Source organism: Corvus kubaryi, unplaced genomic scaffold (genome assembly GCF_017639235.1).
Source record: "Corvus kubaryi isolate FWS band 111438036 unplaced genomic scaffold, C.kubaryi_AGA036_p1.0 129, whole genome shotgun sequence".
NCBI lineage: Eukaryota > Metazoa > Chordata > Aves > Passeriformes > Corvidae > Corvus > Corvus kubaryi.
Window position 1 is genome coordinate 3,259,633 of NW_024580664.1, and position 18,756 is coordinate 3,278,388.

The following is an 18,756-nucleotide window of genomic DNA, read 5'->3' on the forward strand; positions in this document are numbered from 1 at the left end:
TTCGTAATAATGATGGGGTGACAGATGTCCTGCATAGTGGAAGACAGGGGTAATTGGGAAGGAAAAGAAGAAAGTGAGAAAAAAAGAGGAAGGAAATCTATCTAAACCAAATCCAGGCTGAAGCTGTCAAGTGAAGGAGAGACTATTGACTCACAAGTTCCAATTCAAATCTATAGTGCAAAGTTTAGGATGTTGCCATCTGTCAGTTAATAGCTACACATTGATAACAACTATAAACTCAATCCAGCACGCTCCAGTCACATGTCATTATCTTGAACCCTTTGAGCTCTGTGTTGGGTGCCAAAAAGACTTGTGGTTTAACCCCAGCTGGCAGCTAAGCCCCACGCAGCTGCTCACCTGCTCATACTTGCCCAGTGGGATGGGGCAGAGAATTGGAATAGTAAAAGTGAGAAAGTTTGTGGACTGAGATGAAGGCAGCTTAATAAGTAAAGCAAAAGGCACACATAGAAGCAAAGCAAAACGAGGAATTCATTTACCACTTCCAATGGGTGGCAGGAAATCTCCAGGAGAGTAGGGCTTTGCCGTTTGTAGTGGCTACTTGGGAAGACAAACACCATCACTCTGAATGTTCCCCACTTTATCTGCGGAGCATGACCATATGGTCTGGAATATCCCTTTGGTCAGTTGGGGTCAGCTGTCCTGGATGTGTTCCCTCCCAGCTCCTTGTGCACCCCCAGCCCACTCACTGGTGTGAAAAACAGAGAAGGCCTTGATGCTTTGTGAGTGCTGCATACTGATAAGAAAAACATCCTTCTGTTGTCAACACCATTTTCAGCACAAATCCAAGCCAGAGCCTCATACCAGCTACTATGCAGAAAATCAGCTCTATTCCAGCCAAGACCAGCACATTCTCTGCCTGTTATTCAATACCATTTACGTCATGCTTGGGTACCACACTATCCAATACAATCTCATTATCCACGCCTTCCCCTCCCATCCTTTGATAATCATTCCCTTGGTCTGTGGACCACCCCTGTAAAATGTTCATGAAATATCCACTGAGTTCATTTAATCCATGAATTTGGGCTCCGTCTGTTATAGTGGTCACTCAGGACAGGAGAGTTGGTGTCTTGTGTGGAATTGTTTGCCACCAAAGTCAGCTCATGTTGGTTCACTGCTGCACTTGCACTGCTTCTTTTAAAGCTTGTCCTCCACTGGTTTGGATCATTCCTGCTACAGTAATTCCTACAACATGCAACTTAAACCACAAGTTACAGCAATTTAAAGTTGCATGCATTGTAGTCTCCACCCCAGTCCCTTTGGGCCAGGCCACAGGGCTTAACATTGCAATAAACTCCTCCCCTTGCTTGGGTTTGGATTTATCCACAGACTGCATCCTTGTTAGGGGAGTAGTTGCTCCAAGTGGAATCTTACCTATGAGTCTCAGTTTCTACACTGTGGTGTAGACTTATCCATCACCACAGGTGCTTTGGGGTGCACTGTTCCAAGACAGCCTTACCCATGAGCCACAATGCCTTCAGAGGTATACCCACTCCAACTGTGGCATTACCATGGCTGCTTTCCCTCAGGAGTGTACCTCCTCTGCCATGGGCTTATCTGTGGCCACACACTTTGAGGTGCTCCAGCATGATCTCATCCCCAGCCGATGAGGCTTGAAGGTGTACCTTCTTCAGCATGGACTTACTCACAGGCACAGATGCTTCAGAAGTACTTTCTCCAGCGTGAACTTACCCTTGGGTCGCAATTCCTTCAGAGGTACACCTGCTGCAGCACAGACATAACTAAAGCCACAGATGCTTTCAGATAGACTTGCTTTGGCATGGACTTAACCATGGCCACAGATGCTTTGGGGTGTCCTTCTGTGTGGATTCATCCACAGCTCACAGTCCAATTGACTCAAGTTCACACTGGAGTTCCAGCCTGTGTGGTACTGCAGAACAAAACCAGCAGCACTGCCCTGGCCACCTGCCCACCTGCGTGCATTGCCATGGCTGTTATCAAAATGTTCCCAGGTACAGCAGAGAAGGGTGATAAGCAGTACAGCACTACAACTGTGAAAGCAAAGAGCAGTCACTAATGATTAGTGGCTGCTAATATGCAGTAAGACAAGCAAGCCCTATGGCAAGCACAGAAACTTGCCAATTAATAGCTAAACAGCAGTAACTGCTATCAATCAGGGCTCAATCTAGCACATTGCAATCAAATCTGTCATTATCTCTAACCTTGGAAGCCACATGTTGGGTGCCAGAAAGGACTGCTGTATCTTAACCTCAGCCAGCGACTAAGCTCCGCACAGCTGCTTGCTTATTCAGCAGGGATGAGGGGAGAGCATCAGAAGGCTAAAAGTGAGAAAGCTCGTGGGCTGAGATAAAGACAGGTTAACAGGTAAAGCAAAAGCCATGCATGCGAGTGAAGCAAAACAAGGAATTAATTTGCCGCTTCCCAAGGGCAGGCACATGTCCAGCTATCCCCAGGAAAGCAGGGCTCCATCACTCAGTTACTTGGGCAGACAAATGCCATGTCTTCTTCCCCACGTGTTACATGCTGAGCATGGTGCCATATGACAGGGGATATCTCTTTGGTCAGCTGTCCCAGCTGTGTTCCCCTGGTGTTGGCTAGGGTAGAGTTAGTTTTCATCACAGTGGCTGGTATGGGGCTGTGTTCTGGGTTTGTGCTGAACACAGGGTTGGTAACACAGTGATGTTTTGTTACTGCTGAGCAGCTCGCACAGAGCCAAGGCCTTTTCTGCTTTTCATGCTGCCACACTGGCAAGGAGGCTAAGGGTGCACGGCAGGATGGGAGAAAACATAGTCAGGACAGGTGACCCCAACTGACCAAAGGGATATTCCAGACCATATCACACCATGCTCAGTATATAAAGTGTGGGGAAGAAGGGGTAAGGGAGGGGATGTTGAAGTGATGGCATTTATCTTCCCAAGTCACCACTACATGTGATGGGGCCCTGCTTTCCTGGAGATTTATGAACACCTGCCTGCCCTTGGGAAGCAGGTCCTGGTTCTGTTTTGCTTGTGTGCATGGCTTTTTTGCTTTCTCTCAACCCACAAGTTTTCTAGCTTTTACCCTTCTGATTCTCTCCCTGATCCTGCTGGTGGGGGAGTGAGCAAGCGACTGTAGGGGGTTTGGTGGCTGGCTGGGGTTAAATGACAACACCCCTCCCAAGGCCTCGTGTACCCCCAGCCTCTCCCCACTGGTGGAGTAGGGTGAGAAGCAGGAAAGGAGCAGGAAAGGCCTTGGTGCTGTGTGAGTAACAGTTCAGCAGTAACAGAAGCATCCTTCTGTTATCAACAGTTTTCAGCACAAATCCAAAACAGAGCTCCTTACTAGCTACTATGAAGAAAATTGCCTCTATCCCAGCCAAAACCAGCACACCATCTCTGACCCAAATGACACCACTGATTCTAAAATGCTGCATCTTTTTTCTCATCTTTTCCTGGTTGTCTTCCCTCTCTGGCCAGTAAAAAAAAAAATTAACTGAGCTTGCACAGAGCAGGGCAGTCGTTACTCCGGGGGGTGGAAAGTGTCTGGACCTGTAACAAACTATAAACAAGTTATGGAATGCCCCAGGTTGAGTGTTCATCGTTCCTTTGTTTTTAAGGGCTGTTTGTCATTTTCCATTTATAATACCTTTGTTAATATTCCTAAATGTATTTGCCAATCAGCTCTGTTGCTTTTTCTTCTTTAGAGAAGCTTTGTCAAGCATAGCCCTTTTTGATTTAGGTCTTTCTTTTATCATATTTGCAGGTTTTGCATGCTGTCATTACTGTTTTATTGGCAATGTACTTAGCCTAAAAAAGGAGTATCTAAAATTTCTTGGGTCTCAGCTGGCAGTAGTAGCAGCTCTGCACAAGCTCTGTGTGCATGCCAGAGGCACATTGCTGTTTCTTCCTTTGTCAATAAGGGAAAAGAAAACAAATGCAGCCTCAGTCCTGTGCTCATGCCTCCTATTGTCCCATCTTTCACTTACTTGCTTAGTTTTCTTCAACCTTCTCCCAGACTAGGGTTCCTGGATGCTTTTTTTAATCCTCTGGCATTCTTTCCACCACCATGATTTCTGCAATTCCTTCACCTTCTGCTAGGACTCCAGTCTTCTCTCACTGCCTGTGCAAGGCTCCCAGTCCTGTGCTACATTTGACCTGCCTGGCCTCTGAGCCCTGAGGCAAAGTGCAAGTTCCAGAACTGGGTGCTTTTGGTGTTCTGGTTGCTGTGGAGTGCAAAGGACTGGCTTGAAAACTGGGACAGAGCAACAGCAAGTTATTACTGGCAGCTCTTCAGGGCCAGTATGGAAGTGCTCCCCTTATTAATCACACAGGTGTGTCTCTAGTGAGGTAGAAGCTGCTATCTTTGTTCCGCATGGGCACACTGCTACCAAAGGGCATGCAGATTGCAATTTGGGAACTGTCCTTACACTTGAGATGCAGAAAGTTTCCTCCTGTCATTACCTGATGTTTCTTCTCTCTTTGAGGAGCTCCTTATAAAGGTTAATGGTTAGCAGGATCTGGCACACACCTGGGGAATTAAGCAACTTAGAATAGAGGAATGTTTTCAGAAGAATAAAGAGGAAATGAATGCTCACTTCCCCTTCTTTTCCATTGGCAGCATGTAAGACAGTTATATCTTTTAAAAACTTTCTTTAATTTGCCTGGTTTAGGAACAGTATTTTTTCTGCCTGGGAAGAGAAGGAAGGGATTTTTTTTTTTTTTTTTTTTTAAAGCAACCTCTTTGCTGACTTAGCAGTGTGAAAGGAAAGGAATTGCGCTTTCTTGCCTGGCAGGGCTTTGGCTATCCTGTGCTTCTGGGAAACCATCCCTGAAGGAGTCTGAGAGGTTTAGGAAGGAGGCAGCATTCAGCAAACCCACCTGCCATTCACTAATAAATACTCAGTCTATGAATACTCATTCATACCAATTTGGCATCATTTCTTCCTTTTTAGCAGAGTGCTGTCTGAGACTCCTGCCACAGTGCTTAACTCCAGATCCCTGCTTTCTGCACATGTGGATGTGATGGAAACATGCAAACTGGGAGCTGTCACAGCTTTCAATGCTGGCTTGCTGGAGGAGGCACTTATTTTGATAGCTAGAGAAGCATTTCTTTTATGTGTTACCATTATGTGGTATGGTTAAAAAGTACACGTGCTAGTTCTGGGATCCATATGCTACCTTATTTCTCTGACTCCAGCCTTTTCAGGATGGGCAAGCACCATACAAGCACAAGTCACTGAGAGCTGAGTAAATTTACAAGATGTTCTTGTTCTTTCTCTGCTCCAGGAAGCCTGTTTGTGGCCTGCCAAGCTGTAAGTACTCTACTTAGTTTGGTGGAGTCTGCTGAAGTACTCCATTTGTTACCTGTGGAGCGTGTCAAGAGCTTGGTGACGTAAGTAAACTGTGCCGGTTCTGTGGTGCTGTATGGTTTTCCTTGGTAGAGAAAGAGATGACTTTGCCTTTATGTAGGAGCTGGTTAAATGCTTGTGTGCTGCCCATTCTGTTATGCTGGTGCATTGCTTCAGTATTGTGGTTATGGAATGGAACAAAGTTCTAGACACTGTGTTAGGAGAACCAGGTAGATGTAGTTCCTGTTCAATGACATTTTCTCTGCAAACTGGTCCTTTCTTAGACAGCTGCAGGGTAGTGTGTCAAATAAGGTGGCTCTAGTTTTGCATTGCAGTGCTACACTGGTTCTAGTTTTACTTTGGAATGCTATGCTTAGTAATTCTGTGTTACATTATGATAAAAGAGACAGGAACAGCACTTTCTGAGCTATGTCAAAAGCCTGAGTTTGCTGGCGGTGTTGGGATTCGACTATGTCCTTACCTATCCGTGTTTGTGCTTGCTTCACAATGGGAGGAGATTTTGTATACTCCATTTTATTTATTTTGACTCAATTTTACTTATAATTAGCACAGAAAACTGGCTGTCTGGAGGGATTTAAGGAGACCATTAATCTCTCTCTAGCATCTCCAAGTCTTTGGTGGCTTGAGCTTCAAAATATCCTGTTCATTTAGGAAGTTATGGTGACCGTGTCTGAGGCATGATGGAGATCAAACAGCTTGCCCAGATCAGGCAGGAATTATTGGCAGTGAGCTTTAGCCTAATGCTTTACTGCCTGCTCTGGGCTGGGGATGTGAAACCTGCTCGGAGCAAGGGATGTAAGGTAGCAGAAGGAGGTTTCTCTGTGAACAGGCAGGATTCCTGGGATCTCACCTAAGCCTGGATTATTTCTTTTCTGTTGAAGTTGATCAGTGACAGAACACCTGGGCAGTAGCAGAAGCCCTTGTGTGACCTATGCAGGTTTATTTTCTGCAGCTGTGTGTATGTGGGTCCAGCATGCAAGTCCCAGTTTGACAAGCCTGATTAATACAAAGGAGGAATCTCATGCCTCTTGGGCTGTCATGGGTTTTGCAGCTGCAAGCCATTGTTCTGGTGAAGTCTGACTTCACTGGTCTGCTGGTGCAAGCAGAGTCTGAAATAGTGGAATTTTCCCTTAATGTTGTAGTTATCACTACTGCCTTATTTTCAAATACCAGTCTTGTTGCAGTGCTTTCTGTATGCTAATAAAATAATCCATTGTTTTAGCACTTTCCCTTCAGACCCCTCTGCGCTGCTGTTGGCTGATCTCTATTACACGAGGCTGGCATTGTGTGGCTGCCGGGAACCCCTTTCCCAAGGGAACCTAATGGACTTGTTTGAGAAGTTGCATCCTAATATTTCCACTGGTGTTTCCAAGGTAATCTGCTCTTTTGAGCACCTGCAAAGTAATTTGTATTTTAACAATAAAATGTAAGTAAACATAGATAAATAATAAAGTCTGAAAGGAGAAGCATGAGACTGTGTAAAGCTATTATTTCCATAGTGTCTGCTTAGACCTGTGTCACTGGGGCATGAGTTAACAGAGATTAACTGTTAGCCCTGTCAGCCTTGCCTCTTCCCTAGAGGTAAATCAGGGCAGGAGCATAATGCATTCACTTCTAATTGCCTTCTAGACTGCGGGAGTTCCTCTGTTTCTCAGCTCTAAGATGAACCTGGTGAAATCAGTCTCCTGTAGCAGACATTAACCTCTCTGTAGGTGTATACATGTCAGTATGTATTGCCTGCACGCTTCTGACATACACTTCTGCTTGGAATAGGTCCGGCTGTTGACTGTTCGAATTCTAAACCATTTTGATAATCCACCTTCTACGCAGATTGAGGTAGGGCCAAAACTTTTCATCTAACGTTTCAAAGCGCTATCTGTGTTCCATGTTCTGTGTGAACTGTTTTTCACTTTGCAGAAACAAAATGTATCTGGTAGAGGTAGTCCTCTGCTTTTGTGCTTTCACATTCCGCTTTTATTTCTTTGTCCCCCTGCCTCCTGGTGTTTTCAGATGTGTGCCTAAATGATGGAAACCAGAGCAAGTCCCTTGACTTTGTTCTTTAGTCCAGAATGGCTGTGAGTCTGTATACTTTTGTTGAAGTACTTTTCAATGAGATAAAGGTACTCTGACAGAATTCATGTCACTTGCTTGTTCAGGGTGAAGGCACAGGGGAATTCCAGCCAGTATTTGCCATATTGCTCCAAGCAGAACTTGTGCCAGCAACAGTGAATGATTACAGAGAGAAACTTCTCCATTTGAGGAAACTAAGATGTGACGTAGTGCAGCCTGCAATACCAAGTGGATCTTTGCAGGAGGTAAGGATTTATTGTCAAAAAGCAGTTGTCACATTCCTTTATTCCAAGAGAATGTTCTTATTCCATCACATGGATTGCAGAGTTTTTAATGAGAGTGCATCAAAAAATCAGTTAACCCCCAGATTAGGTTTTAGAAAACTTAATTGTTAGTAGGGGTCACAGCTCCCATTGTCCTCAGGAGTACTGCGTTGAGTGGAACAACAGTGGTATCTAGATAAATGGCCCACAGTCAGATTAATTTGGGTTTGATGTCATGGAAAGGATGGCAAATGATTCCAGGGAGAAGCATTCCAGGCAAATGATTCCAGAGTTGTGAGCAAATTTAAAATCATGACCTTGTCATGTCCTCAGTGTGGTTGAACATGGGTAGGACTCCCGCTGGCCATTGGTGACCTCACTTCTGGGTCTTGCTTCAGCACGAAAATCTTTCATGCCTGTGACCTGTTGAATCTCCTCTGTTGCTGAGCTAAAGGGGGCCTCAGCTCCATGAGGAAGGATTGTAGGTCATCCCTTCTCCATGTACCTCAGCAAGGAGCCAGTCCAAAGGACATGCTTTTAGGCCTAGTGCAGTGAATACTTCTGTGGGCAAACTTTCTTCTTTCTGAGGTCCCTAATGCTGCTGTGGCAGCGCTGAAGTTGGAGAGAAAGACAGACAGCCCAAATAATCTGTGCTGAACTGGTTTTTCCATGTTTACATTATTTTGGTATAGTTATGAGATCTCAGTGCAGCTTACAGTAAATGGGTTTCGGATTTCCTCATGAAGCTATGAGACAAGGAATGTGTGTGACTTCCTTCATCACTTGTAGCACTCCAGAGAACTTCTTTGATCAAAGTTTCCTCTTTGAGAGGAAGAAAGGTTAGAGGAGCTTGGTTGGTCTCTAACTACTGTTGTTTGCATCTCAACAAGATGGTGTTGTATGTCATTCTAGGTGCCTCTTCGGTATTTACTGGGAATGCTTTATGTTAACTTCAGCCCTCTCTGGGATCCTGTAACTGAACTCATAACGTGAGTATATGCAGTTTGATGCTGCAGTCTGTGGTTGTCTCATGGGACATTCCTCTCATTCCTCTGTGCACAAAAGCTGAGGTAAAAAATGTCCAATTTGGAGAGATTTGTGCATGAGAACATGTGTGAAATCTTCTCAAATTAATTTGAACTCTCAAATCTCAACTCTTTAACTTAGTTCCTGATTTTTCTTACTTTCAAGGGAACAAATACAGTCAAATTGCATCAAAGCTTTTAGTCAGAGGTAGCAGGATTTGATTTGTGTTTTACAAATGGTTAAAGGAACAAGAACTTTCTCTCAGTCTTTCCTTCTGCCAACTTCTCTGTCCTTACTGAAAAAACCTCTAAATCCTACTAAAGAGTAGGGAAGTCTTACCATGGTGAAAAAATAAGTGACTTCTTTCAGCATGACTTCGTCTTCTTTTTTTTTCCCCTCTGTTGTACGATTAAAAAGGATGGGATTTTCCTCTTCCAAGCAGTGAATTAATTAAAAAAAAATTAAACCAGCTCTTCAAAAGATATGTCCATGGTAATTCTGCCTTTGATTCTGTATGATTTGCTGTACAGAAATCGGTAGAAAGCTTGAGAATATTTTTACTCAATTTGAGTCCATTTGAAGTCTTGGGATACAACCAGATTATTTTAATAACAGTTGACATTTGGGATCTGTGAGAAAAGGCAAGGAAGTGCTACAGCTGTATTGTGCAGATGTCCTGCCTCTGGACAGCCACATGAAAGCAGTGATCAAAGCCTTTGATTGTGTTAGTTGTTAAGTAGCTGAGTGACGCTTGCCTTTTCTTATCTTCCTTTTAATTTCATGCTGTATTATGCTTTGTTAGTTCTCATGCAAAGGAAATGGAGAATAAACAGTTCTGGAAGGTCCTGTATGAACATTTGGAGAGGGCTGCAACCTATGCTGGTAAGTCACCTCTCCTGAGCATGGTTATCATAGTAACTCAGCTAATAGTAAATTATGTGACTGTTTTTCATGTGCCCCAAATTTGTGTGCGATGGGGGAATTCAGAACCAGTACTACTGTCGTGTCCAGGGCAGGCGTGGAGAGGCTTGGGAGGAAGCTGTGTCTCCTGTCCTAAACACCGGATGGAAAAGGCCAGCTGCATTACAGGAGGGAGTTGCAGGTTGTGGGAACCATGCAGCAGTTTCATCTTCGCTTAAGGCTGGCACTGCTCAGAGTGGTCAGGAACAGTGACAAAACCTATATAATGGTGCAAACCATCTTCCTACTCCATGGATTCGGTGGAATTTCTGCAGACAGTCCTTGTTGTGTGTGCTCTTGGGGTTTACCTATGGGCATAAGGAACCTAATATTTCAAGACAGAGTCAGGAGTGTGCAGCCGTTTGGGAACTTCCTGTTATTCAAGGGAACTGAGCCCAATTGACATGTGCCAGGGTTGCAAGGCATCCTAGAACGCTTTCTAAGCAATGTGTGTCTTTCAGGTCAGTGTTAAATACAGCTGTGTCTAAACAGGTGCATGTCACCAAATGTATTACTTTTGTAATGGGGGATGGATTCCTTGCTACTGGTAATTATGAAGTAACCTGAAAAGATTTTCTTATCTCTTCTGTAGAAATGGAGCTACAAAATGAACTAGATGAACAGGAGGAGAGCACTGCTGAAACAGAAAGTGAGAAGATACCAGAAGGACAGGTGGGGACTGTCTTTCTGGAGCAGCTGAGGAGTAGAACAGATTGCAGTGAACGGCTGGACCACACAAATTACCGTTTCCTACTGTGGAAAGCACTGGATAAGTTTCCAGACAGAGTGGAGCCTCGGTCAAGGGAACTTTCCCCACTTCTTTTGAGATTCATTCGGTAAGTAAGATTTACTTTTCAGTTGAGAGGACACAGCTTTCAATGTGTTGCTGAGCTTTAAGATTGGCTATCCCATTAGAGACTTTATTTCTTGAATGCATTGGCTGATGACATGTCTGTTTCCAGTTAAAATAACCTTTTAATTGGAATGTGGATTGTGTTAGAAACTAAGCAGGCTGAAATGAAATTTACAGTAGGTCTCTGCTGCTCAGTCTCTTGTTCATTGACTTGCCATTGTCACAGCCTCATTACTCAGTTACAGAGTGATTTCGGTGGAAATAAAGTTCCTCTTTTCCTTAATGAAAATATGTTTTAATTTGGAATCCCAGAATACCAAAGTGTTTTCCCCCAAGGTGGGGAAAATACTGATTTTGGCAGAGGCTGATTCAAATTCCTGCTCCTGAGGGGAGAGCAGTGGTGTGCTCGTGTATGTGTGCACATATCGGACAGTATGATGGACATGGGGTAGATGTTATAGTAAGAATGGTGAGGTTTTTAGTTGCTGTTGTTGCCCTGGAACCTTGAAAAATTCTTAATTTTCTTAATTCCTTCCTTCTTTTTTTAAACACAGAAATGAGTACTACCCAGCAGATTCCCTAGTGGCTCCATCTCAGGATCTCAGAAGGAAAACTAGTGGTACCATAGCAGCAAAACAAATGCCTGCTGAAGAGGTGAATGATGTTGCTATGGAGGAAGAGGAGGAGGAGGAGGAAGAAAAGGAAGAAGGGGAACCAATTAGTGTAGGACTACCAAAAAAGAAAACAAGAAGAGCTGCTGCTAAGTAAGTATTTTTAGCTTTCCCTTTTGCTTGTGCTTTCATGGAAAGGCAGATTCAGCAGCTCACTTTGATATATAAGCTGTGTTTTGTATATATTATTTTTTCTTCTTTTGCTTGAGCTTCATCATTTCTCAGTGGATTACAAGTCAGAAATTCTGCCTGCACAGTACTAAAAATCCAAATACACTGCCCAAGTTTTATCAACATCTCATTACCTGCTGACCAGTCTGTGGTGTGTTTACTTGAAGCAAAAAATGTGTAGTATTGTGGAGCCATTCTGAAGTTTTCAGAGACTCTTGTACCTGAATTCCCTGGCTTCTCTGTGTATGTCTGTTAGTCTTTGAAAACTGTGGGCATTGCCAAACACTTCAAAAAATGAGACTATTTGTTTAGGTATTCTAATATTGGGATTCTGCTATTTCCTGCCCGTTTATAAATCTTATCTTCTTAGGGACCAAGGTTTTTATTTAGTAGATTGAAGCTGCATGTTGCTGTAATATCATTATTGCAGTACTGAATACATGGAGAAAGCGGCTCTTTGTATGAATTCTCCCCAGTGATGGCCTCTGTCAAATATCCCTTACAAATACATCACAAAGATTTCTATTCTGACACTTCTGCAAAGTATGGCCCTTGTAATGACAGAGAACTTCAAAGTGTCACCTTGTATGTTGGAACAAGACAAGTATTTGATATGTGACCTAAAGTGTCATTTCATCCCAAGTGTCCTACGGCTTTTTCGTTTTTTTCCCAGATTCTGGCTTGTATGTGCAAATTATCAGCAATTAAAATACAGTGACAGTCCAAGATATTTTGTATTTTTCCCAACCTCCATCTCAAAACATCCATGCAGTGAAGTGGAAACATTAGCTCCTGGTAGCCGTAACAAAGATACAAAAGATTTACCAGGGGCGTGTTAATGAGTTGTGGAGTGACCTCCCTTCCCTGAGTCAGGCCTGTGCCAGGGAGGACTCCCTCATGGGGCTGCACCTGTGTCCCAGGAGGCCTGGCTCTGAGGCAGGGAGGACACGCACCTGCCCCGAGCTCCCTGTGGGGTTCTTGGAAGGCGTTGTACTCGTCCCTTGACTGTGCCCAGCCACGGAGGAGGATGGCCCAGCTCAAGAGTTCAGTGTAAATTAGCAGGGGGGGGGAACAGCTGAATGAGGACAGCATCTACCAGTTCCACAGCACACATGGTAGAGGAGATCTCTGCCTTCCTTATCCTGGTCTTCTGTGTCCCTTCCCGCGAAGAGCAGATGGGGCAGATGTGACACTACCACTTATACAGCCCTTCACACTGGTAGGAGCAACATGGGCACCATTTATGGACAAGTGAATAAACAGAGAGATAAATACAGAATTTTGATGTTCCAGGCTGAGCTGGCAGAGAGAAGTAAGCAGCATCCTGACTGTACTCCTTTCTCATGAAAAAAACTGAGCCTACTCAGGGATACTGAAGAAAGGGCGTTCTCTGTGCAGTGAAGTGACAGCTGGAAGGAGCTGTTTAGGAGAGGGAACAGGACACCTCTTGCTGTGTCTGAAATAGTGCTGAAGACTTGCGATCTTCTTGTGTTGTTCTTTGTTTTCTTTCTTGCTAATGAATTTTAATTAAAGTTCCCTGTTTGTTTGTCTCCTGGACGTTTTAAAAAATAATTGTTTTGTTTTACAGGCAACTAATAGCCCACTTACAAGTTTTCTCAAAATTCTCAAATCCTCGTGCATTGTATCTGGAGCCTAAGTTGAATGCCTTGTATACCCAGGTAAGGCTATTTGCTTACTTTTAGAATTGCTACTAATAAATAAACTCTTTCATATTTGAATGCAGTGTCTGATACTGCAGAAACCTGTCATTTTCTGAACTCGGCTGTGATAGCTGAGAAAGGAGCTGTCCTTGAGAGGACTTTCTAACAGACTTCACTTGAAATGAGCCCCTTTAGCAAAGACCTGCTTAAGATACCCGGCTTAGTTTGCCAGGAGTGGCACATGCAAACAGATCTGACAGCAGACAAGTAGTAGTCTTTGGCAAGGTGGAGGAGTGGCTGTAGAGGAAATCTGTTCCACTTCCTGCGGGATCTGGAAGAGGATTTAGAACCCAGAGCTTGGGGAAGATCCAAGGAGATTTGTCTTTGTCATGTAGTGTTTTGTGTACTAAGAGTATGGTCAGTATGTACAAGAGATCATCAAGCATCAAAAAAGAAAAAGGAATTTCTTCTTGAAGAATATTCAATTTGCTTGATTCTTTTTTGAGGGATTTCCCTGAAGGAATTGTCAAAAGTATGACTTTGAAGAGGGATTCTAAGTCTTTATCTTACAATCCTTAAAACGGTTTTGTTTTTTAATTTTTTTAATTTTATAGGGTTGTGTTGGTTCCCAGTTGGTGGATTTTTTCAGGTCATTGGAGTTTGCTCTCACTGTTCCCAGTTTGTGTTTTCTGAGGCTGTGGATGTTGAAAGCTCCATTCCCTAGTCCCTGAATTAGAGAATCTCTAGTAGACATCCCCTAATAGACACTCTGTTTCAGTCTATCTCAAAGTATTGCTTAGAAAAAGAGTTGATCCATGTGTTTGCTTCCCCATGTTCTTAGCAAAATATTGGACAGTCATGTAAAGGTCAAATCACTGTGGGAAGAACAGGCTGGCACAAGAAGAAAGATTACTTCATCACTTACCGTTTGCATTTCTGTGTCTTAGTATGTGCATTGTCACAGCTGGTGTGTCCATCTAGCACAGGGACATCATGGCAAAGTGACCTTAGATGGCACTTGCCTGTGCTGTTTGGTAGGAGACTGAAGAACTGATAAAGATGCTGCTTGGAGAAATGATCTGTATTTCTTAAATTCTCTTCCCTGTCCTAATGAATCTTATGAGAATATGCTGAGTTGGAAGGGACCCATCAGGATCATCGAGTCCAATTCCTGGTCCTGCACAGGACACCCCAAGAATCAAACCATGTGCCTGAGTGCATTATGCAAACACTTCTTTAACTCAGATAGTCTTGGTGCTGTGTGTTGTTTGGTGCCTAGGTTATGAAGAGTCATCTTCAAGAGAGGACAAATCTCAGTGAGACTTTGCATACCAAGTCTTCCGGGTAGTTAGTTTGTCACAGGAAAGAAATACAGCTATCTTGGAATGGCTTGGGTAGCCTGCTTTTTAATCCAGTCTTCTTAGATACACAGCTGGTAACTGGTTTTGATGATAAATACAAACTGATAGTGGTCCAAAAAAAACCTATGAAAAAGCAAATATTTTGACTATCCTATGTAGATAGGAAGGATAAGTATATATGAACTATCAGCAACCATGCCCACTTTTTATGAGTGGCAGTTGTGCATGTACGTCTTGGCTTTATACTGGCAACACATACATTCTGTTTCCATTTGAATAAATTAGTCCAAATCGTGCTTGAGCTTGTAGCCTTTGGGTTGTTTCGCTATTTTCAGTAAGCATTTCTGCCTCCTAGATAGGGACTTTCTTTCTTTCTTTTGTTATTTGCAGTTACTGTCTCATCAAGACCAGAATGTTCAGAGAATAGCTCTTGACTGTATAATGACATACAAGCATCCTCATCTACTACCATACAGGTAAAAGCTTTTATACTGTTTTAGCATCGGTGAATGAGCCTGCTGTCATATCAGAAGCTTGCTTCAGGGTCAGTTGTATTTGGGGTCTTGTATTTGTTGAAGACACATATGTAAAGTTTCATTGTAGCCAGCTGTATGTTTCGTAACTAAGGCAGGAAATAAGGTCTTGAGGTTGATCAGTGTCTCTTTTTTGTTTAGAGAAAAATAGCAACACTTCCATTCTGTCCCAGAATAGTGTCAGTAGTGTTAGTAGTTCCATCATTTTCAAAGATGTCTTTTGTACTGATGGTTTATAACCACCCAAAGAAAGTGACAGCACAAAACTGTAGTTTGTGGCAAAGTAATCGATTTGGAATATGCCCAGGACTTACTTGTCTACATAATTAGCTTGAACTTGCTGGTTCTTAAAAAAAATTTTTTTAGGAGGGTGAGAAAATAGTACTTTAATATTTTGTATACAGCAAGGATAGATAGGTAGGTAATTAAATATAGATGCATCTGTGTGTCTATCTGTCTATTTTTATAACCCTACCTGCCCTCAAATAATGTTTATTACTCTCAGGGAGAACCTGCAAAGGCTACTGGAGGACAAGAGCTTTAAAGAAGAGATAGTCCATTTCAGTATTTCTGAGGAGACCGCAGTAGTAAAAGGAGAGCATCGACCAGATCTCATTCCTGTTCTTATGAGGTATGTTCTGAAGTGTGAGTTCAAAAGCTTCACGGCAGAGTACCATGAGCTGAGATGTAATGCTGCTTCTCATTTTAAACAATTGAGATAAACCCATGGTTAATGGTATAGTTTGATGACTTAGTTTGTGATATTCTGTATGGTTTCCTTATTAACACATTTATGTAATGTGTTATGCAAATGGTGTTTTCTTTAAAAACAGCAATTTGGTACATGTTGTTTCTACAACGGATTACAGAGAGCTGTGAGGATGTTTCAGTTCACTGAGTATTGCCAGCTATTTGCAGTGATGTGAATTGTCCTGCAGGTAACCAGTTTTATACCTGAAGTTTCCAGCAGGGCTTCCATTGTAGTAGCAGAAGCTGATCTTTCACTAAGCTGATCTTTCACTAAGTAGTTCAGTGGAGACCCTGAAGGGAGAACTTTCACTAGAGAATATTTTTAAATGGAGTTTCTCCTACAGAATAAGATGCTGGAAAACAGATGGCTTGCTGAAAGCTAATGCAACCTCTTTTTGGTTCTTGAAGAATTCTCTATGGCAGAATGAGAAACAAAACAGGGAGCAAAACACAGGGCAAGTCTTCAGCAAGCACTCGCATGTCAATTGTTCTGCGATTTCTGGCCGGCTCACTGCCAGAAGAGATACGGATGTTCTTGGATCTACTCTTTGAAGCTGTGAAGCAATTCAGTAATGGTAGGTAGGCCATAGAAACTGGGGGGGTGGAATTTCCTGACCTGTAGAGATGTGGGAGGATAAATATGCTTAGTACTGTTACGTGCTTCAGTTTGTCTCTTAACCATACCTTGAAAGGATGAAAGTAAACCCTTGGTAAGGACTAGGTTTCCACTGAGTTTCTCCTTACAAAGCACGATTGCTGTGTTTTATGTGTCCAAGGTCAGAAGAGCTGAACAACTTGCCAGAGCTGTGCAGGTAAGCTGTTGCAGGCCAGGAATGAGCAGTGGCTGGCATCATAGGCTAGCCTGAGTATCATAGCAGTAAACAGAGCTTGTAAAGTGCTCTGATTCTGTAGCAGTGGGAGACATCTGAGTGTCACAGAGATGGAGACACAGAGCTGTTCTTATTTAAAAAGCTGACTGTGAGGATCTGTAATTTAGGGCAAAATTACACTATTTTTCATGTGTCTTCATGGTGCCTCCCTAGATAATTTGCTGTCCCTTTGCCTGTCACAGGGCCTTGCCAGACTGCAGTCCTTCAAAGTATGTCAGACCTGGATTTAGCTAAAGTCCTGCCTCTTGGGCGTCAGCATAGCCTCTTCAATGGTCTTGAAGTTGTGTTGAAAAACATGGGACATTTGATCCAGCAATATCTGCCTGAAATTCTACAGATTCTGCTCTGCATGACTGCTGTGGTATCCTGCATCCTCCAGCAAAGAGAGAAGGTACAGTATATGCAAACAATATACAAACATGTAAATGAAATTTCTTGTCTCCTCCTCCTCTTTGCTCACACATATAAACAGAGCTTTACTGGTAAAAGTAAGTGGAATGCCATTGTGGAGTGAAGCTCAGCAATTAGATGTCTGTCAAAATAGAGGCCAGTGATGCTTGTCTGAAAGTGCTACAGGGCTCAAGCCCTGGTAAAGTTAATGTGTTTAGAAAACTGATTTGGACTGTGTTTTTGTTTAAGTTACTGAAGAGAGAGTTGGAGGTGATCTCTGTGCAGTTCCTGACTGTTTTGTGGAGACGTGGGCATGAGAGAGAGAGATAAATGTTCTGTTGTAAAGATGTAACAAGGTTTTATGGCTGGAAGTTAAAATTTGCCTTAAAGTGGAGTTTCTTGGCTGCAAGGATAAAACATTTGAGCCGGGGAAGGAGAGGTTTAAAGTTCCTTGCCTGAAGACATTAGAGCAAAACTTGTCCATGAGGTGTTTTGTTGCAGTGCTAGACCTTGGGGAGCTCAGCATTGTGGATGATCACAGGGATTGTCTACCCTGAGTGTCTCCTGTCATGGGACACAGGAAGGACATGGATACCAGCTGTGCTTTCAGCACACTAGAAGCATCTTCAGCTCTGTATCAGGAGAAGTCATACTAATCCAGTGTCGCAATTTGGGTCTTAGCCAGAGCACTGCAAATGTTTTTTCCCTTGCTGAGCAATGGCTGTTCATGCAGAAGGGGCCAGGTGAGGAAAACATCCTGTTAAAGATTGGTTGCACCTAAAGGTGGGCCATGGTTGCTTATTGTGGCCCTGTATGCAGGGGAGCAGTGCAGAGATCCCTGAGCTCTAGTCCAGCTACTTGGGGTCTCTTGCCAGCTGCTCAGAAACTGTAACACTGAGCCAGGCTTTTCTATCTTCCTGGTGCAGAGCCTGTTCATATGTTAGGTGGGAAACAAGCAAACTGCACAGTCATCATTATCATCACTGTTGTTGTGGTGTTGAAAGGAATTATGAGATGATGGACTGAACAAGTGGGAATGAGTGTTTTGTCACCCATGGGCATGTTCTTGCCAAGACCCAGCTGTGAGCATTTGAGGTTAGAACTTGCTTTGAAAAAATCCATCAAACAAAGCAACTGAACAGAACCTTATAACTGTCCTAATTTATGAAGAGGATTAGCAAATTTGAGGACATCAGCATACCACAGTCTGACTTAAGCATGCCTACGTGTTTTCAGTGAGGACAGGAGACAGGAGTTCTAAAAGCTGCTTCATTAACTGCTAGGAAAGCCACATTTTGCCAGAGTTGCTACAGTAATCCTGTCATGATTGTGTAATGTCAGGAGCGACAGTCTGTTGTTTGCCTGAACTTAATTTAACACTTCATTAGCCCAGGGGCTGTTAAGAGCTCAAGGAAGAGTGTGAGAAATCTGTTTATCTTGAGTAATAATTAGAAGACATTCTTGGAGTTTGAGAGTAATTTATTGCCTGGAGAGTTAAACATCAACTCTGACCACTTTAAGACAAGTTATTAATTTACCATTTCCTACTGATTGTGTTCAGCATTGAGTTTCTTTATCCTCTCAAAGGCTTGATCTCAGAGAACTCTTATGATGATTGAACAGTGGGAAACTCAAAATTACTTCACTTGGAAGCCACCATTAGCAATAGTATCCTGGTTTGTGCTTTCTTTGGGCTTTCAAACAGTTCATTTACCACCTGGAAGCTGATTGCACTCCATTAGTACACATGCAGCATAGCTTGGGAGGTCCTGTTGCAAGAGCTTGGTCGGTTCCTTTTCCACCATCT

General features: G+C 43.1%; 1 protein-coding gene across 1 annotated transcript in view; it reads left to right on the plus strand.

Moving 5' to 3' along the window:
* UTP20 (UTP20 small subunit processome component) overlaps positions 1–18,756 on the plus strand; it is a 63,749-nt gene that overhangs the window by 13,427 nt on the left and 31,566 nt on the right. The window contains exons 15-27 of the mRNA XM_042026851.1: positions 5,268–5,373; positions 6,573–6,723; positions 7,124–7,186; positions 7,507–7,665; positions 8,596–8,672; positions 9,512–9,591; positions 10,262–10,505; positions 11,077–11,286; positions 12,953–13,043; positions 14,777–14,862; positions 15,425–15,550; positions 16,078–16,244; positions 16,742–16,950. Coding sequence (XP_041882785.1) covers positions 5,268–5,373; positions 6,573–6,723; positions 7,124–7,186; positions 7,507–7,665; positions 8,596–8,672; positions 9,512–9,591; positions 10,262–10,505; positions 11,077–11,286; positions 12,953–13,043; positions 14,777–14,862; positions 15,425–15,550; positions 16,078–16,244; positions 16,742–16,950 — 1,769 coding nt within the window. The remainder of the gene's footprint in view (positions 1–5,267; positions 5,374–6,572; positions 6,724–7,123; positions 7,187–7,506; positions 7,666–8,595; positions 8,673–9,511; positions 9,592–10,261; positions 10,506–11,076; positions 11,287–12,952; positions 13,044–14,776; positions 14,863–15,424; positions 15,551–16,077; positions 16,245–16,741; positions 16,951–18,756) is intronic.